This window comes from Aethalodelphis obliquidens, unplaced genomic scaffold, assembly GCF_003676395.1.
Source record: "Aethalodelphis obliquidens isolate GAN/ISIS:26980383/991018 unplaced genomic scaffold, ASM367639v1 scaffold32, whole genome shotgun sequence".
Taxonomy (NCBI): domain Eukaryota; kingdom Metazoa; phylum Chordata; class Mammalia; order Artiodactyla; family Delphinidae; genus Aethalodelphis; species Aethalodelphis obliquidens.
Genome location: NW_020837976.1, coordinates 3606681 through 3630936, shown reverse-complemented (window position 1 = coordinate 3630936; position 24256 = coordinate 3606681). Strand labels below are relative to the sequence as shown.

General features: G+C 42.3%; 2 protein-coding genes across 12 annotated transcripts in view; one reads left to right on the top strand and one right to left on the bottom strand.

Annotated features, from left to right (window-relative positions):
- OSBPL1A (oxysterol binding protein like 1A) overlaps nt 1-2301 on the top strand; it is a 210704-nt gene extending 208403 nt beyond the window's left edge. The window contains exon 29 of the mRNA XM_027127621.1: nt 653-2301. Coding sequence (XP_026983422.1) covers nt 653-755 — 103 coding nt within the window. The 3' untranslated portion in view covers nt 756-2301. The remainder of the gene's footprint in view (nt 1-652) is intronic.
- On the bottom strand, nt 2302-24002 carry CABYR (calcium binding tyrosine phosphorylation regulated). Of its 11 annotated transcripts, none has more exons than XM_027127630.1 (7): nt 23307-24001; nt 22939-23206; nt 20231-20403; nt 20087-20140; nt 6055-7155; nt 3277-3401; nt 2302-2390 (listed from the first exon to the last, which is right to left on the bottom strand). In XM_027127630.1, the coding sequence occupies exons 3-6, from the start codon at nt 20376-20378 to the stop codon at nt 3286-3288; spliced, it is 1419 nt and encodes a 472-aa protein (XP_026983431.1). In that variant the 5' UTR covers nt 20379-20403; nt 22939-23206; nt 23307-24001; the 3' UTR covers nt 2302-2390; nt 3277-3285. The 11 variants fall into 11 exon arrangements, with proteins under 11 accessions (XP_026983431.1, XP_026983423.1, XP_026983426.1 ...); XM_027127622.1 differs by having other exon boundaries at nt 3277-3863; nt 23307-23996; XM_027127625.1 differs by having other exon boundaries at nt 3277-3863; nt 22939-23202; nt 23307-23996.
- Between the last annotated feature and the right edge of the window lie 254 nt (nt 24003-24256).

Below are 24256 nucleotides of genomic sequence, written 5' to 3'. Positions count from 1 at the left end.
GTTTTTTAAAGGGCAACAAAATTAGGGCGGCTCTTTCTAGAATTTGAAAAATGTTAAAATCTAGATGCAGCCTATGAATGTCTGTTAGTATGGAGAAAATGAAGACCCAGGAAGATCTGGATCAGATTAATTTCAGTGGATTATGGGTAACAGTATATTTGACAAATCATGGTCTTTAACAACTTTGATATCAGTGACTAGCTTGGGCAAGTTATTTAACTTCTCTGACATTGAGCTCCTCCTTTGTAAAATGAAACTAAGAGTTTGGTGGTGAGGTGGCATTTACTCTGAATCAGGCACCTTCGTGTTACTGTAGGTAAGTGGTAAAAGTTAATTTCTGTATTCTAATGCCTTATTCCCCATTGCTTAATAGAATGCTTTTAAGGAATGGGCCTAGGTGAACAATTAGACAAGTACTGTTGCTGAATGCTGTGGAAAATCCTTAAACCTTTTGGGTGGTCTCATTACATATTTCGGAAAATTATTCTATATATGTGCTCTGTAAAAGCACTTTAAAGTCTCTTCGGAAATCCCTGACTCACAGGACAAAGTGAATCGCTGCAGTAGGGGAGTCTGCAAGCTAGTGAAGCAGCAGGGACCCTGTGATCGGGAAGAGTTTCCCCCATAACTGTTGTCTTTCCTCTTTAAACAGGTGGTTCCATCAAGGCCCTAATCCCTACAGCGGAGCCCAGGACTGGCTTTACTCGGGCAGCTACTGGGACAGAAACTACTTCAATTTGCCTGACATCTATTAAAACATAGACAAGTTGGGGCATTTGGCTAATCTACAGATAAGACTTAAACCTGTGTTTTAAAATTTTCTTCTTTGATTTCTACTCATCTTTTGAAAAGAGAAAAAAATCCTCCCATGATAACTTGCATTTCACCCAACAAAAGTAGGGCATAAGGTGGATACTGGTGATGAAAGTCTTTGGAAGAATGGGTAATTTTGCTATCCCGACACGCTTATTTGGAATACTGTTTTATCTAGAGGTATGGGAAACTGTTGGAGAATATGCTTTTTGATGGTTGCTGTTGCCGTATTCACTGAAGGCTTATACCTAAATGTAACTTTAGCTTTATGGAATTATATAGTAACCCAAATCAAGTTATTTTGAATATTTTTAGGCTGTCATGCTTGAATGTTTTAGATTTAACTTCGAAATGTTTAGAATTCTCCTATATGATGTTTATATGCTCAGATATAGAGGTTATGCCATCTTGTAAAGACTGCATTGAGAAGACGGCTTTTCTTCTTACTAATCCTCTCAAGTTTACCCCTTCCCACCTCTCAAAAGAAAAACGATGCCTGAGTATTCAGAAGAGAGATTCCTGATTTGAAAATTCTAAACTGGAAAAGGTATTTCGTTTGCTTATTTTAGTGCTCTGATTTTACTTTTACAATGTTCTAATGTCGTTAGAATTAAAATGTTTGAGTTGTACATGTTTGAATTGAAAATAGGTATAAAACCTAGCAATTCACAAAAATACCCCAGAAATATAGATTTTAGTCACCATCATTACATAATGAGAAACCTTTTTAAATGCTTCAACTCCCAGTGGCAAATGCCACCAGAGAAATTCAGTTGTACTCATGTATTATAAGTATCAGACTATATAAAAGGAGGTCTTGTGCATTTCAAGTTTGCAAGGCACCTGTGTACTTAAGATACGTGTGGAGACCTACTTGTACAGTAGCTTTGCCCCTTTAATTGGGGTACATTAATCTTACGGTATTTATCTACCCAACCCCAGACTGAGATATTGCTCCAGGGGGCCTTAGGTAGCTGCCAGTAAGTTATTTTAATGGCTGTCTTGAAGTTAACAAGTGTTACAATGAAATAATCTACCTGATGCTAAATAAAGGCTTTAGAATGTTCAAAACAGTGTGGTCTCTTTTAAACTTTGAAATATTCTAATGCTGCACTTAATAGGATGCCAAATTGTCAGGTGTCCTTACACGAAAGTAAGTCCTTGTGCTGCCACGGTCCCCAGGGCCAGAGCTCACCCCCGGGCTCACGTGCTAAGTAGGCAGTTAGCACTCACTGTTCTCTGGGTAAATACAGTATTTATTAGAGCAAGGTGCCACTGTCTTCACTTGGTGTGAATGCCAAATACAGAATTATTAAGTGGAATACCTTGGTAGAAAATTGCTAGAGTGGAAAGTTTTTTTTTTTTTACAATGTATATGAGCATTGGAAAATGCTATTGTGTCATATCACAAGTCTGAAAATATTTAGGACCTGTTGTGTTTAGATGTTTGTACACCGCCTAAATTATAAAATAAGCAAGGCGACAAGGTTTTATGCTTGCATGAAGTTTATTGATATATTACGCTCGGTGGCAGACTCCACCGTGAAGGTCAGCTCAAACAGTGTCATCTTCGGCACCTGTTAGGAATAATGTAAATAGTGACTTGTTTAATCATAAAACTGAACATGTAAAACGAGTGGATGATCAGAAATGCAAGTTCTAGCCTGCTCTCCTGCTAAGCTCTTAATTATGTTATCTGTGCATGTGCACTAAAATATCCTAGCACCTCATGCCCAAAACGGCCATTTTGACAGTTCCACTAGAAGTCTAAAGGGTGGGAGTAGGTAAATGCTCATAGTCCTAAGATATTTGCAAAAGTCTCCTTAAGTATGGTAACTAACTGTGGTACTTGAACCTGCCTAAAACTGAAATCTAGCTTTTGTCCGTCAGACGTGTGGTAGTAAGTACTGGTCGAATAAAAATTTTTTAATGATTTGTGAGTGATAAAAACTTATCTGTGGTTAACACCACTTGTCCCTTTAGCTCATCAATGTGTTTCCAACCTATCCATTCTGCTGTAAGTATTCACTGACTTACCGCACTGACTGGGTGCTCCGTATATAATCTCTCACCTTGTCCTCCCCGCCCCTTAAACCTGCCAACTAGATTATAAAATTCCCACATGAGACTGTCTTGTCTTTATGTTAATCCATCCCTTTGGCATCGTCTGCAGGGCTAAACACAGCGCCAGGTATTCAGAGGTAGCTGAGTTGGTTGCTTGGTTATGTGTTTTAGGCACCAGACCCTTGGTGTGCGTCACTGCGGCGCAGTGCGCCTGCCGTGCGCTGAGTAGTAACGTGGTAGGGAGGTGGGGGCAATCACCACGTCGGATCCGAGCGCACCCCCCGCTCACTGCGTGTCTCAATTCAGTGTCTTAAAATACCTCAGTCTCTAGGTCAACAGATCAACCTGCTTGAAAACTCAAGTGTGTTAAGGCCCCCATATCATGGGAAGAGAATTTACCTGCCAGTTTCAAGTTTCTGCTCTGCGAACATTGGCAGTTGTCACAGTTATTTCTCCAGCGATACCGTAACTTCCACAGGGAGTACCTTTGTCACCAAATCCTGAACGTTTTTTGGCTACATCTTCTACCGGGAAAGCAACAGAAAGAAAAACTGGACTTTGTGGTCTGGGGACATCTTGTCCACTTGTAGGAGGATTAGCATTCTGGGGATTGGGGGTGTGTTTCTGGAATTTCTGATCTGCAGGAACAGCAATGGGGACTTGCACTGCAGTGTATCTCTTCAAGGCATCTGACTGGGGAACAGGCTTCCAGTCCTGTGCTTCCTGAACATTTGAGCCCACTAAAATGAAAGGCGGGGCACTGGTCGTCTTGCTGTCCATCATCCCGGAAGTTGGAGAAGCAACTTTTGGTGGGTGCTGCAGAAACTGTGGCTCCTTAGAATTAGGTAAATAGAGGGTTGCTTGGGGGAAAGGCCCAGGTGCAGGTGGTGGTGACGGGCGACTTTGTTGACTCATGTCAGTTAGACAATAAAGGGTCCACATGTTAGAATATGGTGGTGGTTGTCCTGCTTCGCTTGCTGCTATTGCTATAAAAAAAAACATGTGCAGGTGTTAAAGATTTGGTCTCTGTATCAGGCGCTATGCACAGAAGTGTTTTTTTACATATAAACAGCTGTAGTAATATGTGCCATAAAGCATGCTATAGAGAGTGCTAAATAAATTGTGTTTGGTAATGTGAAAGGAGAGATTCTCTACAGTCAGAAAACGAGAACAGTGTTGTGATAGCCAGCGGCACGGACACTAGGGTTGTGGCTGAGAAGCAATCTCATTCTAAGTTGCTGTTTCTAGGAACTTAACTTTAGACATGGCTTCTGCAGGGTCCTCAGAGGAAATGGAGAATCAACAATTCTGGCTCTACCAAAAAAATCAACTGAAGAGTGTGTTAAGCCATTGAAAAAAGCATTAAAAAAAGCACTGATGTGTCTGCATAGTGATTGATGGTTCTCTTTACGGAAGAAGTCAGCACTACGTGTCATCTTTTGATCACATGATCAAGGACCTCTGGCCCTTTGCAGGCGGCATCGTCTCCCATCAGCTTGTCACTACACACGAAACATCACCTAACCTAGGACTCGGAACCTGAGAGCACGGCTCCCTCTTCGGCAAGGCTTGAAATCATAGGTCCTGGGTGGCAGTAGAAGGCTGGTTGGTCGCACAGTGGATCTTTAAGTAAAAAGAGGTCTCGGGGGGCCATCCGTCTACTTACACCAAGGCATCTACCATGTCAAGTTAGACTTGCCTAATTGAAGACAGTGCCGTCTTGGAGAACGAGTCCCAGAAGGTTCCTGATGGAGGAGCTGCACTTGGCCCAGCTGTGCTGAGTCACCCTCTGAACACGGCCCGTATCCCTAGTGCAGCTTTGTTTTCTTCCCCAGAAAAGAAAATAACACTATGCACACAATTAAGCTGTGTTTTCAATAGCTTCAGATGCTTTCAGCTGATAGTTCTGGAAGCTAATTAAAAATATGCACGAGCCCAGTCTTCAGGCTTTTGTGAAATACCCTTAGTGCTTTGGAAATAGTGAAGCACTTGAGAACAGTAACTTGGGATGGAAGTGCTGCTTAGACCACAAGTGTAATGCCAGCCCCACCGACTACGTTCCAACACTGCCCTCTGCCTTTTCAGCTGCGCAGAATCCCTGTCACACTGCCAGACAGAATTTGATCTCTAAACACCTGCTGTGGTAACACTTTTTTATCATTCTGGCTCTGGTAAGAGTCAGGGGTGAGAGAGTTTCTGCAAAAGGAATGGTGGGGTTGGCTCCTGCACGTCCCACCTCCCTAAACGGATAAGGGCCGCTGCACTTGCCTAGATGGAGTGGGAGGGTGAGCAGACCAAATGCCGTAATTAGATCGAGATGGGAGGTCAAACCGTGTCTGTGTCACAGGAAAGCGGTAGTGATAGTTGAGCAGCCAGAAAGCAGCCTGGTGTGGGCGCCTGTCGGGGAGCCGACGAAGGAGCCGGCCGGCTTCGCCGCGCCCATCCTTGCGCTGCTGCTACCTTCCCGCTCCCCTGGGTGACAGAACTTCAGCTTGACCTTTCCTCTCGCCATCCAGCTATGAAGCCGCTCCCTCAGCTGCGGGAAGCTCCCAGGCGGGACGTCAGGGCTTGACCAGCCCCCAGACCAGGTTGCAGAGTTCTCCCGCCTCAGCGCAAAAGCAGTCAAACGCACCACCATTTCTTTCATGTTTTTAATGCCGTCGCCTGTGTAAATACTTTGTTGTCATCTGATTTTACTTTTACAGGTGAGGGATTTCAAACCAACACCCCTTAGTTACGGTTTTGCAGGAGTATCCAGATCACGTGAACGTGTTTTGCAGCTGACAACAGGCGCTACCATTTTTCACCACACAGTATGTCCAAAACAACACGAAAGTGCTAGATGACCGAACTTTGAGGCCAAGCAGTGGTGATGTTGCTTTAAAATCACTCATCTCGTAAGAGTAAAATCTCAGATACAACAAAGTCTTTAAATAGGTTTGGCATTTTAACTACTACTAAAAACAAAGCTTTTTGACCAGTCTGCAGGGAGCCTACCTCGATGGTCACCTGAAATATAGATGTCACTGGAAGCACCGTTTTTAGTTTTGTAAGTAATTATCTTACCTGGCTCCGTCAAACCTTGTTTAGGTGCTACTTCTCATTCTGGTTCGATTTCTGGTTCATTAAGACCTGGAACAGGAGGTTGGGGGCCACTAGATGATCTTACGGACGCACCTGAGCGCACTACTTGTGCGGCTTCCCCTGAGAGCGCGGGTTTGACCTCCGTCTCCTGGGACGCACGGTTTTCCCATGAGTCCTCCTGCCCAGCACTGCCAGGGGCGAGCGCAAAGATGTCCACTTCAATGTGCACAGATATTTCAGAGCTCACTGTTGTGGCAGAGCCGTCTGCCTCCACATGTACTGAGGAGTCATATTTTGCACTCTCCAACTGCACAAAGTTTGCAGAACCCACAGATTTTTCAGACCCGTGTGAGGCTGTCTCGCCTACTACAAGTATGGGACTAAGGGGTGGTGACTGCTCATTTCCTTTAAGACAAGCAACATGATCAGAAAAGGGGATAACCGTTTGTTCCAGTATTTGCTCAACATTAGTAGCTCCTTCGATCACAGGCTCATCTTTATCGATAGATGCTATGTGCGTGGTGGATGTCACCTCAATAGCAGCCTGCAAAGGGACCTGAGGAGCTTGACTGTAAGCAGGAGGTTCTTGTTCATCCTGCAAGGGGAATGAGGAAGCCATTGGTGGTTCAGCCTTATGGTGTTTAGGTTTAGGACCCAAATCTACATGGACAGATGTCTCGCTCAGAACCTGCACTGCTGCCATCTCTCCAGAATGCACAGGAGTGGCCACCACATCATCTTCAGCAGCCTCTGAGCTCAGCATCTCCTCGGGAAAAACGGGCATACTTGTTGCCACGTCCACCACTAAAATTTCAGAGTGATCCGAATGAACCGGAGAAACATTACCTAACATCTGAACAGCAAACTGAGCTGGGTCAGCAGGGACATAGGCCAGCTCGGGTGAGACAGCTGCTGGCGACGGCGGTGAGGCCGGGGTGGCATTCTCAGGGGCGGTCGGTTTCGAAGGAGCACGAGCTGCTTCAGGGGCGCCCTCAGGCTCTGAGAACAGCTCAGCATGAACCGACGGGAACTGCGTGGTTTTGTTGCTAAACTGCGGTGCAGTTATGTTGTCCTCCTCTGTGTCCGTAGATTTTTCCATCCGTTTAGGTTCTTGGGAAACTGTAGATGTTCTTTCTGGCTCTTTCACACATTCTGGTTTCTTCTCTTGTGCCATTCCTTCTGACCACTTCTCCCCTAAAAAAATGAGTTAGATGGGTTAATAAGTACTTATTCCCCAAAAAAGGAATTATGAAGAAAGCATAGGTTGAGCATTCAAATGTCAATATATACGCAAGTACAAAAGAGTTTTGCTTTAGTTTCCAACATCGGTAACTTCACTGTGGGCAACAAAACCTTCCTGTCCTTATCCACTCAAAAGACAACTCGGTTCAGTTCCTTAGAAATAAGTGACTCTAACACTCAGATACCACCTTCAGCTGGTCAGCGTCAGGGGAAAGATGATAACTGCCTAAAAGTAAGCTGAAAACGTCCATGGACAAAGCTCCTGATCCAGACTTCCACACAAAACTGGGGAAAGAAAAAAACACTTCATAGCTTAGTAATGAAACAAATGCTGTCATATGATTAAAGGCATTCTTCAGTTTAAGAAAATTGGTATATAAAGTTCAACTTAATGAATTGGAAAACTAGGGGACTATAGAATACGTTTACATTAGGAAACGTCATGTTTTCTATTCTAAAAGTGGTAGCACCTGCTGGTAAGGTGTGATAATGCAGCCGAAGTACTGACCCAGAAGAGCAGCAGATAGACAGCTCTGGTTCCAGAAGTAGGGCTCAGTGGATCCTCAGGCAGGAGGAAAAAAACCATGGCTTAGAAGGTCAAGACAACTGATGACACACAGAAACCCCTAGAGCTAGAAAACTGCTGTAACATCATCTTCTGCACTCAGCGTTCTGCTTGTCACTCACACGTCTAACCTCATCAGACGTTTTCACATCTGCTTACTTTACTGAGGATTCTCTCTTTGGGGAAGCATTTACCTAATATCATGAAATCTGCAGGAAGAGGAGAATTTGCCTTACAAGAACATACTTGCTTCAAGTCAAAACTTTGGAAACGTGTCTTCATGGGTCCAGCTCTTTTCCAAAGAACAGTGTCCTCCAGGGTCTCCTCCTACATTAGCGGCTGATTTTCTGTAAACTCGGATCAGGTGTCTAATTCTGGACGTGGATACCACACAAACGCTCACATGCTAAGAAAAGTTACATAAAGACAGAAAAGCCACATCTACTCTTACCTCCCTCTGCTTCTAGAACAATGACCTCATTTTCTAACCAGCCACCTCCTCAGGACTTCCCCACCCATTTCCAGTCAAAGCCCTTTACCCACTAATACACTTGACTGTTTGTGCTGTGTGTAAAATACTGTACACTAGGCATTGTTGAGGATGGAAAAATTATTAGGACAAGACCTCATAAAGCTTAGGGGAAATAAGATATACAGATATTACAGGTTAAAAGTGTAAGTACTTAACAAGGGTACCATTTAAGACCTATGGAAGCTCAGAGGAGGAAAAGATATCCTCCGGCTGGAGGAATAAGGGAAATTTTGTTTAAATAAGCCTGGCCTTACGCTTAAGATAACGCTGCACAAACTGTCTGCCCATCACAATGAGGAAAAGCCAGATAAATGTCAAAATGGTAACTATGCGCCCATCAGAGAGCAGAGTCACAAGGCAGTCAAGTAATCTGATTTCCAAAGAGTAACCAGCCCTTCCAAGGAGAGAAGGGCCACAGAACTCCCTCATCTGTGGCAGGGCCTGGAAACGTCACCACCATACCAGCTGGTAAGGTATCAGCCAAAATCTTAATGAACTGATGAAAGCCAAATGTGGGCTAAGATGTCTGTCTGGAATAGTCTGGGACTCCAGACACAAGAAGTTCACACTCACAGGCACTTTTGTGGAAGATGGAAGCAGGGTAGAAGGCCAGAGGGGAATCCTATATCAACAGCAAACAGAGGGCTCCTTCCTACCCCTGGGGCAGAGGCAGGAAACACTAGCTCAAGACTGACCACAGATACGAGGCAGAGATTGCAGCGGACAACTGACAGGAACACTGAGAAAGCCCCATCCTCAATGCCTGGTGCAAAGACCACCTAGGTCAGAGAATCCCTGCCCCGAGAGCCCAGGACCAGCAACGAGGAACAGCAGCTGCCCCTGGAGGGAGGGGCAAGAGTGTGGGGAGAGATGCCCTCAGTGGGGCCGGCTGGCAGGGAAGGCCGAGGGCAAGGTCAGGCAGCCCACCGCTAAAGGAATTTGAGGCCCGTGGAACAGTGAAGGTAGGAGAGCCACCACGAAGCCCAAGCCCAACTTCTCACTAGACTCACCTAGACACCTACACAGCAGTTCAAGGCCTCTACAACACTCTTTTCCCCCACAAGGACCTAAATTCCCCAAGTAATGATTTATTTCCCCTGAGAGTTTTCAAGAACCCAACCAATTTAGGGACTAGATCACTGCAATCCCTAGATTGCCTGCATGGGACTCATGTGATACATCACTTACACGATAGGAATTCAGCTTCTGTGGAAAGGGACACTTGCCCTTTTCAAAGTATCTCACAGGCTTGTCGTACCTGGAATCATATCTAGGAGCTTAATCTTTAGGTTTAGTATTTTTGCCTCTAGAAGTCCCCTATTAAATAACCATTCTGGAAAGGTAAAGCATTATATAATTATGAATCATAACTCATCAGAGAATTTATGATATTGCTTCCTTCCCCACAACTTTTTCATAGTAAAAAGGTGTATGAGAAGATCTGGGTTCAGTCCTGACTGTGGTTGAATAGATGCATGGCCAAGTCAACGGTTCTGAGCTTCAACCTCCTGGTGTGCAAACTGGGGATTTTAATTCTGACCTCACTGAGGTTTTGTAGAGATTAAATGGAGTCATTCACCTAAAAGTGTTCTATAAACTGTAAATCACATATAAATGGGGAAAGAATAAATCAACACCTAGTTTAAAAAGTTTAGAAATGTGATATCAAATTAAAAATTATAAGCCTCACATCTTTAAATCAGCTTTGATGAAAATTAATTGGCAATTTCATAATCTGGATGATAAAATGCAGGGTGTTTTTTCCCATTTATAATATATGTATTTGTATATATACATACATACATATATGTCATATATACTATTTTTAATAGATATATTTCATCACTGTAACATTAAATTGAGATCAAATACCTTAAGCTTTAACAGTGTTTTTGAAAATGTAAAGCACTAGATGAACCATTTGGTTTTGTTTAGAATACATGACAGAATGTTAGCAAACATACACAAACAAGTTATCACATAATTATATTGCGTTCCTGTTGATATCTATTATTACAAAAGGTAAAGAGCTTTTCTCTAATGTTTTAAGGTCTGTTTAACAGTTCCAAAGATTGCTGACTTGTAACATTGAGATTATGTTTGTGTAGAAAACTATTTCTTAAAGTTGTAAACTAGGTTTGCTATAGGTTGATCTTACATGTCAACCTCATGAAGATGAACTCAGTATGACGTCAGTAATCTGGTTTCACTTGAACTACAAAAAACAAAAAACTGCATGAACTCTCAGAATTACATACATCACTGAAGGCACTTCTTCCTCTAAAACATTTCTTTCTAAGTTTAATAAATGACTGATTAAAACTCACGGTAGAATCCTGATTTTCCATGAAACCAATCAGATAGATACATTCCAAGCATACAGTATTTCTTGGAATAGGCAGAACTCACGTGGAGACTTGGGGTGCTTGGGGCATGATCAGGGAAGAATAAGGAAAAAGGCATGTTCTGGCACTGAAGGGAAATCTGAAAGCTGTCCCAGACAAGAGGAGAATATGAAGCAGGACAGAATAGGAGATGGGAGAAGTGATTAATAGGAGAGGGGAGAGGAGAGGACTGCAGGAGGGGAACTCACAGGAGTGCTTGGACTCAAGAATTTGAAGTAGTAAGGTACATATAGTTTTAAAAGTTTAAAAGAGAAAAAGATTCCAACTACTGTGTGTTGAACTGATTGGAATGATGAACACCAGTGACTATAAAGTAGGTGGTCTGTTTCTTTTCTCTCCTTCCTCTCTTCTCTTCCTTATATTCATTCTTTAGTCACCAATCCTTAATTCCTATTATGGGATAGACACTGGGGAATCTCCTAAATAGTACAGTCTGATTAAGGTTAGAGGCACATAAACAGATGACAATGTGATCAGTGCAGTGACTGAAATATGTATTGGATACAGTGGCTTTTAGGTAATTTTTGTTAAGCTTAAATGAGAAGGGGCAGGTGTGCCCCTTCTCTGCACAATTGTGCCCCTTCTCTGCACAATTGCCCCATCCAAGATGCCAAAGAGCCCCTGCAGAGTACAGGTGTAAACCAGCCCTGTGCATTCTGATTTCCCTTATCAGAAAATTTATCAGTCTCCCTTGGCCAATGGGACAGAAGTGGAAGTCTGCTAGACTTTTTAGATTTTACTTTTTTAATGAAAGAAAAAAGTATCATTTATGCCACCACTTCCTCCTCCTTCCTGATTTATACATGGATATAATGCCTAGAGCAGTGGCATGAGGCTACAAACAAAATATGCTAAGAATGATAAAGCAGAGAACCTAGATAATTGATGCTTTATTATTATAATATCAGCAGCAGAATGAACAGCACTTCCAGATATCTTGTTTTTCACTGCTAATTGGTTTTCTGTTACTTGCAGCTGAGTACTTTCCTAATATGAGGCATAAGTTAGAAGTTGTAAAGCAGGGACTTCCCTGGTGCTGCAGTGGATAAGACTCCACCTGCCAGTGCAGGGCACACGGGTTCGATCCCTCATCAGGGAAGATCCCATATGCCGCGGAGCAGCTAAGCTTGTGTGCCACAACTACTGAGCCTGTGCTCTAGAGCCTGCAAGCCACAACTACTGAAGCCCGTGTGCCTAGAGCCCGTGCTCTGCAACAAGAGAAGCCACCGCAAGGAGAAGCCTGTGCACTGCAGCAAAGAATAGCCCCTGCTCGCTGCAACTAGAGAAAGCCCACGTACAGCAACGAAGAACCAACACAGCCAAAACTAAATAAAAAATTAAATCTTGAAAAAAGAAAAGGGCTTCCCTGGTGGCACAGTGGTTGAGGGTCTGCCTGCCGATGCAGGGGACATGAGTTCGTGCCCCAGTCCAGGAGGATCCCACGTGCCGCCGAGCGGCTGGGCCCATGAGCCATGGCCGCTGAGCCTGCACGTCCGGAGCCTGTGCTCCGCGACGGGAGAGGCCACAACAGTGAGAGGCCCACATACCGCAAAAAAAAAAAGTTGTAAAGCAACGTGAATGAGGGGGATTGTGGTATATGCTGCTTTTTAGATACCATGTCTGTTTTTATTCTATGAATTATGTATCCATTTTAATATCCATTTTCTCATTGGGTATTTAAATATGTTATCTTAAGATTTATCAAGGTGATCCGTTTGGATTTTCTATATCATGTCATCTGTGAATAAAGTACTTTTACTTCTTCCTTTCCAATATGTATACCTTTCCCCCCGCCCCCACCTTATTGCACTGACTAGAACCTACAGCACAGTGTTGAACAGAAATGGTGATGTCAGACATATCTATTCTGGTTCTAATCTTGATGGGAGAGTACTCAAAATTCACCATTTAGTATAACGTTAGCTGTAAGTTTTTATGCATACACGTTATCAGATTTAGGAAGTTCCCTTTTTATTTCTTGTTTACCTATAAACTTCTTTAGAAGTATTTCTTGTAGAGCAGGTCTGATGGCAGTGGATTCTCTCAGCTTTTGTCTGCCTGAGAATCTCTTTATTTTGCTTTCATTTTTAAAGGATATATTCACTGGATATATATTCATTCTAGGTTGGCAGCTTTTTGCTTTTAGCACTGTAGAGATGTCATTCCATTGTCTTTTGGCTTCTGTAGTTTGTTAAGAAATCTGCTGTTTGTCTGATTATTCCCCAGAAAGTAATGTGCCTTTTTGCCCTGCCTGTTTTCATGATTTTGTCTTTTTCAGCAGTTTGACCATGATATACTGAAGCATGGATTTCTTTGTTTTTATACTGCTGTGGGTTTACCAAACTTTTTGAATCTGTAGGTTGATGTCTTTCAATCAAATAATATTTTTCCATCTACTCTTTTCTCCTGACTCCAATTACATATTAGACCCTTTGATCATGTCTCACAAATGTGTCTTACACTCTTACTGTTTTTCTTCTTACTTCAATTTGGGTATTTTCTATTGCCATGGTTTTTTAGTTTCTAATTCTGTTTTCTGCTAGTAAAGCCATCTAATAAAAATTTAGTTTGCAATTGTGAAATAACCATTTGTTTCTTATTTTAAGATTCTTACTCTGTTGAAGTTCTCCATCTTATGTAGTCCTTATGTAGTAATTCTAATATTTGGATCTTCTTTGGGTCTGCTTCTACAGAGTGTTTTATGTTTTAGTTCTTAATTATTAGTCACTTCCTCCCACTTCTCTGAATGAATGGTAGTTTTTAATTGTATGCTGGAAATTGTAAATGACACATTGTAGAGACTCTGACTATATTGTTTTCTTCTAAATGGTGTTGGTCTTATTCTAATAATGGCAAATCTGATCCTCCTGAGACTTCATTTTACATTTTGTTAAAATAGACACATTTCAGCTTTGTTCTTACTCCTAGCAGATTGTCTTTATTCCTAGGGTGTGACCTTCCTGGGGTCTCAACTGGATTGCCAGGGTTTCAGAAAAGTCTCTTCATTTTGGCTGGGCCCAAACTCCAAAGCCTCCCCCAACACTGTACCACTTCTGAAATCCCTACCTAGCTTTCCGTCTTCCAACAGCTCTTCTCTGCTAAGCCTTCACAAGCCTTACAGTCCACACATGAGCAGCTTAGGAATTGCCCCCCCACAAAAAAAAAGGAAATATTTTTGCAGACTTTTGGGGAATCCGTCTCTGCAAATGCCTCCTCTCTGGTGCTTTGTCACCCAAATCCCAGCGACATTAGTAGCTCCAAACTCTGCTTCTCTGTTCTCTCTTCCTGAAGAGACTTCCAATCTCTGCTTGGCCTCTATTTTCCTGCCCATGAATTTGAAAAATGACACTGGGGTGAATATGGGCCTCAATTTCTGTGAACCCCATTTCCCAAGAATCCAGACTTTGTTTTATATAATTTCTTCAGCTTTTATGGGTATTTATGATAGGAAGGTAAGTCCAATATTAGCTACTTCATCATAGCTGAAACTGAAACCTCTCAATTCCTCCTAGCACAGTATCTGGCAATGGATAGGAATTTAAATATTTGTTAAATGAAATACTCAATTGGACTTTAAGGATATATAGGATTTGAAAGAAATGGGAGGGAAAGGAACTCCTGGAGGGAGTTAGCATAAGCCAAAATCAAATGATCAAAATCAAAATTACTTTTTCAAAAAGTGACAAGTTGTCAGTCTGGTGCATAAGGTCTGTGAAGATATGAAATAAGAGATAATTGCAAAGGTAGGATAGATTTAGCTCATAGAAAGCTTTGCATGCCATGGTCTTATAAAGGGATCAAAATTTACCTACTATAACTTAGACATGCCAGAAAGCATTACTTTACTTTCTCTAGCTGATCTCAAATTGCATTAAAATGCTTACTTCCCAAAGGCAAAATTTATTTGATCTTACTTAAAAATATTTGTCCCTACCAGTTTAAAAGTCGCTTTGGGTTTATTATTCAGTCCTTTTGGGTATTGTTTTCAAAGGTTCTCCCCACTTCTGAAGAGGGAATCTGAGTGCTGTGGTGAGCTCTGGCTCTGATCCACATGTTGTCCTTCTCTGCTGGCTCTCAATTACCTCTGGTAGAGGCATAACTCATACTGCCTGTGTTCTGGGTGCTAGTCTCTGACTTCACTGTATTTACTACTCAAGTTTCTACTTTGTGAAAGGTGTGGCCTGTGTGCTTATTTCACTGAAGGACTGAGAGATTCCCTTCCTAATTTGGTCCTTTAGCAATTAAGGCCTAGCTGAAAGTTTATTTTATTCCCAGCTTCAACATTTTGCACTTAGCTCTCTATTAGTGGGTTGAGTCACTTCACTTTTCCCATCTGGATTACTTGCTGGTCAGCACTCTGGGACAATCTAAACACATCTGGATCCACTAAAAGCCACACACAGGCCATAGGACACAAGAAATATTATCTCAGTCTCATCTGAGAAACACTCTCCATTATTTCTAATCCATTGCTTCAAATGTAATTATTTTCTTCAACCAGTATTTACTGAATGTCTGATCATGACAGATACAGTGCAGGAGCTGAATGTAGCAGGTGATGTGCTAAAGGCAGTACCATGCTAACCACTCAGCTTCTGAGAAGCATGCATTCTTCTAGACAGCACCCAGGAATGCAGAGAACAAGCCACGTGCTTGATGAGTCTTAGGGAATTCTGATCATAAATTCCACCTACCTTCCTTATCACCAGTTTCAATGTCACCTAGCACTTTTCATGCACTACCCACGCCCCAGCACCACAATCCCATTGTCAAGAAGGACTTTCCATTTCCCTTTCCTGTGTAGCAGGAAATGGCCTTATATCTTATCTTTTTTCCTCCCTCCTCTATGGCTTATATAAAGTAAAAACTTGATTCTGGTCATGTTAAGTCTTAAATCAAAACTCAGCTTTGGAAATTCCAAGAAAAAACAGGCTCCTGCAAAACTCTAAAGTGTTAGCTTTTTTATTACGAACTTTGGAAACTCAATACTGAGTAATGACTTCCTTGCTCCAGACTATATTTACCTTTTCCCTACAGTAAATTAATGCTTCAATGGGTAGAGATCAGCAGAGCAAACAGGAAAAAAATAGAGGTCATCTGAAATCAAGAGTATAGTAATTTACTATTTTTTAGAAGTACCCCTACAACACTGAGGAGTCTGGAACAGTATGGAGCTATCAGAGTTTCTGGATAGCAGAGTCAGATACTTAAGGAGGAAGGTGTCCTTCCTTCATGTAACTGACATCTACTTGTGGCTCCTGACCTCACCTTGGCAGCCTGGTTTACCATCCTAGCTTTCCTGGTTTTACTTATCTGCTTCTTCCCCGGCCCCCTCCTCTCTTAATCCTGACCCTGTGTTTCTGTCCGTAGTCTGACAATCTGACCCCAGTTCTTGACTATACCATTTGCTCAGTGATTTATTTGCGATCTTTAGTATGGACAACTCCCCCAAGTGATTAATCTTACCACATCATTAAAGCACGAAGGACCTAAGCCCCACTCCCGACAATGTCGCCAGATAATCACTGCAACTTTTTTTTTAAGTAAAAAAAAAAAAAAAAGTGAAAATTCTTAACGTTGGTACAAATTACCACCCTGCCAAGGCAAACACAAGACTTGCAGAAATAAGAGGGTCCTTCTGACACAATACTCATCCCTGTTTAGGGAATCAGTATAGCCTTACTTGAAAAAAATGCCCAGGAAAGTACAGAGTACACCAGAGCCTCGTAAAATTTAGTATGGATAGTCCTGAAATCGATTTCTTGTTTTTTTAATGAGTGGATAGCTACAAGTATGTGTAATGAATTCTATAAGGCATAAAAATAGAATTTGGCATAAGAAACTGAAAACATATATTATGACTATCTAATATGAATATATAACTCAAGATAATATTTAATGATATGCATAACTGTTACGGTGCTACATAAGAATTGAAACTGGGCTCAGTGATGAGCAGCAGTTTGTGACTCTAATTACTACTCTATGGCCATGCCAAGAACGTCGAGGGTCAGTTAGAAAAGTTAACAGGTAACTCAGTTGGGGATCTAGGTGGGCTAGGCCTTCTTGATTCTTCAAAAGAGGTGGCTATTTCCTGCCTCTGTTGGAAGTCAAGACAGGAATAACACTAGAAACTAGACTCAGTTAGGCTTAGGAGGACGGAAGGTGATAGTGGTGTTGAGATCTCACTTACCACTCTCGTGGAGAAACCACTGCCCTCTTCGTGGAGTGGTGAAAAGATCAGAATTAGTACACTCCTTCCTGACAGGAGGAAGAAGTGAAAAGTGGGAGATAATGTGGGGAAAGAGAACTGAGGTTTCACTCCGAGTTCAAAAATTAAAGGTTTTTCTAGAGGGCTCCTAGTGATCCCTACTAATGAGTCCTACTACTAGGAAGACCTTCATGCACTAGGAAGATCTAAGTTTAGATCCCAACTCTACCAATTAATATTTTAGAAACTTACAAGTTATCTAATCACTCCCAAGCATCAGATTTCTCTTGAGTAAAGTTGTAGTGATGTTACCTACCTTATAAAGTTCTCTTAATTGACAAAATATATTGTAAGTGCCTAGGACAAGACAGTTACTCAAAAAATTCCATTCCACTTCTTCCTTCTTTTCCTAGATATACTAAGTGGTAGAACTTGAGACAACAGTTTTGCCTTAAAATATTGCCTGAGTTTCTAAAATCCCCTCAATGATTCATGTGGATTAGTGAAGAAGCTCTCCTGAGAAGACTGAGAAATAGAAAAGCTTTCACTGATTCATCCAGTAGTAAGACCTACTTAATCAAGTTGCAGAAAAATACAAGAGGAGGATCCAAGAAAGTGTTTTACATGAGCTGCTTCGGAAATGAGCACATGTGGGTGAAACGCCACAATGGAGGCCTGGATAGAGGCCAGGCTCTGGAAAATGGGAGAAAAGATGAGAGATGACAGAGAAGTGAGAAAAGTTGCTCTCGTGTCTGGTTCTTTTCCTCTTCCCTCCTTCATCACCTGCCTCTGCAAGAAAGTTTGAATGCAATGGGGAGATGGGTAAACACTAATGGTCCTATGATGAGGCCTACCAAAAATGGGGCTCCTTCTAGGAAAAATCCCAGAATGGAGGGTTTGAATAAAATAAATGATATGTGCAGGATATACTTATCTCCATACTTTCCATGCATAGGGGCAGCTTCGTAGTAATGCTGCTAGGCAGCAAACTGACCAGCTGGAAATAACTTTGGGGGATACATCTGATATCTGGGAGATGAGTGGGGACCAATGCATCAGGGATGGTAGTTTAGCTCTTGCTCCTATCACCAAGTTCTAATAACTGGTGCTGTCTTTTTTTTTTTTTTTTCCTGCTGTACAGCAAAGTGATTCAGTTATATATTATTTTTTATATTCTTTTCCGTTATGGTTTAACACAGCTTATTGAATATAGTTCCCTGTGCTATTCAGTAGGACCTTGTTGTTTATCCATTCTATATGTACTAATGAAGAAGTCCATTAAGAAGCCATTTGGCATGACAATAAAAGGCAGACAAAATGAGCCCAATTGATACTAGACTGTAACACTGAATATATTTTCTGGTTATACCTTGTGTTACCTTCCCCAACTCTCTGGGGAAGAACAGGCAACATTCGTTTCTGCTCTACTGTCTAAAGAGCGATCTGTTTCTACAGCCATACTGGGAGTCTACACTGTGTCAATTTCTTTGATATCTACAGTTACTGGAGGAGAAAGGCAGCAGTATCTCCTACCCCTTACCTCCATCGAGAGCATGGCTGCTCCATTAGTTCAGTCTGTTAATTTTGAACCCTGAGATTCAAAGATGTTACCCTAGCTGGACCAAAATCCACAGCAGTTTAGTCCACTTGCTAAGCTGAATGGTGGGTATAGTCTTCAGTAAACAGATTAGCCACAAAGGCTACCACTTAGTTACCTACAACCATAAAGAGTCAGTGATAAAGAGTCACTGACTTTATCACCATTCTCAAACACAGCAAGCCTGCACAGCCAGTCGTCTCAAAGATAGCTCCTGGTATAAAGGACACAAGTACAAAGGCCATAATAACTTTGACCGCCTGGAAGACCAGGCTCATGGGAAGGGGGAGAGTGGTCAGTGTTCCAGCATTTGTCTGTATGTCCTGCTGGTGGTAAGCAAATCTCAGACCTCTTTCCTTTGGTAAGCTGACAATGCCATCAGGACCCTGCAGGGGAGCACCCAGACTAGACAATAAAATACTCCTAAACCACGGTGATTCACTCTCCTACCCCTTGAAATGCTGACTCTTGCTATTCTTAATCTTGTTTTCTGTTTTGGGAGTCTCTTTCACCGTAGATCCAAACCCTCATGATTTTTACATCTTCCTAGGTCTACCCTTAACTTCTCCCTATCTTGGCTATGTTATCCATTAACATCAGTGGCAGAGAATAAAAGTGGCCAAAACTCACGGATCCTACCTTTACTTTTTCTATGGTCACTTCAAAATGTTGGTCAGCCAATGTAGCATTATTTAGTTATTTCTCACACTCACCTTAAGTCACCATTTTCTCCACAAAATTCTTCCAAAAGCTTTGCTTACCATTCTTTTAGATATGTGTGCCTGTCCTTGGGGTTTAACTAATATATCCTCTTTGCTTATATTGATCTTCCCAAATGTTCATAATGTAAACTTTACCTTTTTCCTTTCTCCCCCTCTGACTTCTTCACTGCTCCTCCATCAACTCAGTTTCATGCTGTTATGTTCACATAAGATAGACATTTACACATATACACGTAAAACAAGTTTTTCTAAGCAGACATACAGCCTTACATCACAGGGACAGGCCAGAGACCACCTTCTATGAAAAACTTATCTCTTCACTACATAAAGAGACTCTTGGAACAGAAAAGGTGGTTAGTGACACCTAATCGATGTCCTGTCCTCCAAGCTGGACTGCACTTAAACCATCATGGGGAGAAAAAAAAAGGGTGATTAACCTTTTCTACTAAAATAATCTTCCAAGAAGAGTGTTTCTACAGTGTTCCTAAGTGATGTATCTCATTATAATTTGAGTATTACCACAAAATTGAATTCAAAGACAGGCATATTGGAAAGGGCTTGAGTCATAGTTGACACACACTCTTCTAGGTCTCACTGTACCAAATGGTTTGCAAAAGAAGAGTGTTTCCTATTTTAAAATTTAGAATCCTCCAAAATGTCAGTTCTCAGATTTTTTAAAAAACTGATTCAATAATAAAAATAAAGCATCAGTGTGATTACTTAAACATCAGTGTAATTATTTAAACAGACAATATTTGTGAGCATCACTCTTAAGCTTAAATGTATGCTAGGAATGATGCAATAATTTATAACTAGATTTTTATTAAACTATTACTACTTACTGTACTTACCTTTTATCTGATGAAATAGTTTAACAAGATCTTTTACATCCAGAGAATTATTTCCTAAAGAAATAAAGGAAATCAGATACATAAAACTCCCAATTTAAAATGCTTTCTTTTTCAAAGCAACAAATCTATAAAGCAGTAACAAACCTTCTCTAAACACAATAAGTTCTTTGAAATAAACTGCTGCAAACTGGGTGATGTTTGGTGGATTGGTTTTGAGTATGGCTCTGCTAACTCCCTCAAGCAGAGTCTTGAGGCCATAAGGTACGACAAGTCTGGGCCTTGCAGAAATCATTCTGGCGGGATGTCTGTAATCTCAACTGTAATGAAGAAACACAAAGTCTTATAAATAGTATATAAGGTTTTTATTAAAAATTTACAAGTTAACTATAGCTTCTAAGAACAAATCTATCTCCTATGAAAATCACTAGCCTTAGTTCTAATCTCTAGGTATTTATTCTAGTAAAATGGGCTAATGTTAATAGTAGTTTTTTAAAAAAGAACTATACTACCAACAACTTATTATGTGCAGATGAGCAATCTAGTACTATTAAAGAAATCCACGGGAAAAGCCCTGCCAGGAACTCCAGTATGATATTAAAAACAAAGAACAAAAACCAAACAAAACCTGTTTCTATAAAATTCAGTAAATATTTTGTGCAGTAAAATGTCAAGAAATATAAATCGAGCTCATTTATCTGCGTCCAAGAAACAGCCTTCCAAACCACATGGGAACTGGCTTTTCTATATACATTCATCAAATAGAGTTACAAAGTAGAATTTCTACAAGAAAATGTATTTTTTCTCACTTTTCTAAGTATATCCCCGGACACAGATCATCCTTAAGTATACATGTTTTAACTTTAATTTTGTTTTTAATATTCATCTGAGTAGTAACTTGTGGTATTATACCACCCACCACCATCCATACCTCTTTTCTCGTATCTTCCCTTAACCTCTGCCATAGTTTTCCTCTCTCCCTTCTTTTGGCTTTCTGGATTTTAAGTGGTACCAAGGGCATTGCACAGTCTTACCTGTAACTCTTAGCTGCAGAGGTTGCCACCCTAAACTGTGTCAGTGTATGTGTGTCCTGTTTCATTCTAAAAAATTATTTAAGAGGGCTTATAAATGTACACAAAGAAGAAAATTAAATATTTAAGGAACTCAGTTCAGTGGTTAAGGGGAAAAGTATGGTAGGAAAAATAGGATGAAGCCACAGGTACTGTCCCAAGACAAGCCCCCTGAATTACCAAGTAGCCATCACATAATAGGAAATGGTTGGTTAAATGATTCAGGTTTCCTGAGATAAAAAACCAAATCAGTTGCTTGGGAGAATCACAGCTCTTCTGGGCACTGAGACCCAGGAGAAATTTCTCCTGTGGGTCCTCATAAAGAGAAGAATAGTGTGATATAATGAACCATGTCCTCAACAATATCTCAATATTGTTGGGGCCAAGGGGCACAGTTTAGTTACAGCAGTTACACAAAAGGCCAACCTCTAATAAAAAGCAACTAATAGTAAAATGCTGAATATTTTAAAAGCACATTTCATCTTCCTAAAGGTCAGGAAAAAATATCGCCAGAGCAAAACCTTTGAGAAGGGCACTGTATTCGATCGCCTAATGAAAACTTACTATCAGAGTATCATTCAACAGGAGATTTACTGAATTAAACCATCTTTAAAAAACCAGTAGTGCACCCGTAGCAGGGCCCCATGCTAAATGTTAAGGGACATAGGCGGTAATTATATGGATGATACATATTCACTTCATTTATATTTTATATATATATATATGTGTGTATATGGACGTATATACGTGTATATATATATCCATATATACATATATACACATGTATTTTTAAGTACATCCGTTGCACCCCAGTGCGAGTTGAGAGATGGGTCATGATTTGATTGATAGTGGCTTACTGGTAGCCACGACGGAGCTAACAAAACACCCATTCTGTAATCAGCAGTTGGTGCTACCGACCATGGGGAGAACGCCCACGCAGAGATCCTCGATTTGCCGCACCCCTCCCCCTCCCCAGGCTTTGTGAATGGTGCGGAGCCGTTCAGGGCCCCGGCCGCAGGGATGCGGAGCATCCTACGACGCAGCTCCTTACAAAGAGCTGTCCTCGACAAGATGGGACACGCTGGGACACCGATCCTCAACTACATCAACGGATAAAGTCACGAGTACAGACGTTGAGGGTTGTTTCAAATGACAGCTCATTAATTCTGCTCAAACTTCTCCTTGTGTATTTGACAAAAACACATTTGTCAAACACTAACAGATTTTACATTCCCCACACCCCGCACCAAACCCACTAACCTAGGGGTAACGCCTGAGCAGGAAAACGGTGCCTCTGGCTGAAGATGCGAGAATAGGGGCTTCGGGGCCACAGAAAACGTCAACAGCACCCACCACTAACTTCCTAAACACCTACGCTAGGGTCTGTGCTTGTTTTGCCGTTTGGCTGGCCTGGTGGAGGGGGCAGAAAGACCTGGGAGAGCGGGCGTCCAGATTCCACCCCGACTAGTTCAGCGGTGGTGGCGGCGGACCCGCCGACCCAGACCCCGTACCCCTGAGTCCGCGACACGCGCGTTGGCCGGCGGTTGCCTCACTGGCCGGTGTGTGCACCCGCCGGCCTCCCACTCCGGGCGCCGCCACCTTTCCCGACACGTGAACCGTCCACCAACCCCTCCACTGCGAGGGCCTAACTGCGGCAGGGCCGTGGGCTTTTTCTCCAGACTCGCCCCACCTTCTCCTTTCCGGCTGCACTCTAAATAGCTTCCTCCTTGCCACCTTGCGGGTGGCTCCTGGAGAAACGCGCGCACCTGGCAGTGTCTTTTATACCTCTGGGGGACGTCACGCCTGCGTCACAAAGCCCCGCCCTCTCGCTGAAGGCTCCAGAGGGCCTCGGAAGGAGGCGGGGCCTCGGCGGCCCCAGCCAATGGGGAACCGAAAAGGACAAAAGCCGGAACTCGGCAGACCACTGTAGTGGGCTTCGCCTTTTCCGGCAGAATACAAAGGGGCGTGGGAAACTAACGTTTCCAAACCGCCGGGAGTCAGTCCAGGCGACAGCCTCTCCGCTTTGAATCTCTCGGTCTAAAATAAGAGCTGGCTTGGAAAGAGAGAGAAATAGATTTACGGCAGTTCTATCTTACTGCCACCGCATAACACCACTCTTGCCCCCCCCCCATAATCTGTTGCTCTCTAGTCACCTTTTTGAAGAATAATTTCTGCCACCACGTACACCACACTGGTACAATATCATGCAGCGCAGTACTTCTCTTGGGAAACTCGCCTGCCGAAAGAGAATCTGGCATTGATCCTGAGTCTTTCTGTCTCTCCGTAATTCTGGATCTTGCAATACCTCAGGCATGATGTGTCCTCCCCAAACCATACCATCAGGGGCAGGTTGCAAAGTCGACGAGGACTGTGTATAACTTCAGCTCCATTTCACCAAAGTAAAGGAACGCTGACTCCTTTAAAATACTCTCTGCTTTTTTACCCATTCAGGTTCTTATTTGTGCTGGGCATTAAATACCACCACAGTCACGATGATCAGACTCCAAGCAGCTTTCATTGTCATCCATTTCCACATGTTTAAAAGGCAACAAGAATCACTGTAAATCAACCGTTAAATAACATCATCAGGGCATAGATCTGACAAAACATTTTTACGTTACAAAAAATTAAGACTTCCAGAGCACCTTGCAGCAATAGGCAATGTTGAAGCCCCAGCCTACATCTATGCTGCACACGGCATTTTGAGGATATTAATCCGTCCATTATTACCGAGTGCCCATTATGTGGCAGACAAGCCCCCATTTCTCATGAAGGTTACGTTTTAAAAGAAGAAGGGCTTCCCTGGTGGTGCAGTGGTTGGGAGTCCGCCTGCCAATGTAGGGGACATGGGTTCGAGTTCTGGTCCAGGAAGATCCCACGTGCCGCAGAGCAGCTAAGCCCATGCGCCACAACTACTGAGCCTGTGCTCTAGAGCCCACGAGCCACAACTACTGAGCCCACGTGCCTAGAGCCCGTGCTCTGCATCAAGAGAAGCCACCGCAATGAGAAGCCCACTCACCGCAACGAAGAGGAGCCCCCGCTCACCGCAAGTAGAGAAAGCCCGCATGCAGCCCCGAAGACGCAACTTAGCCAAAAATAAATA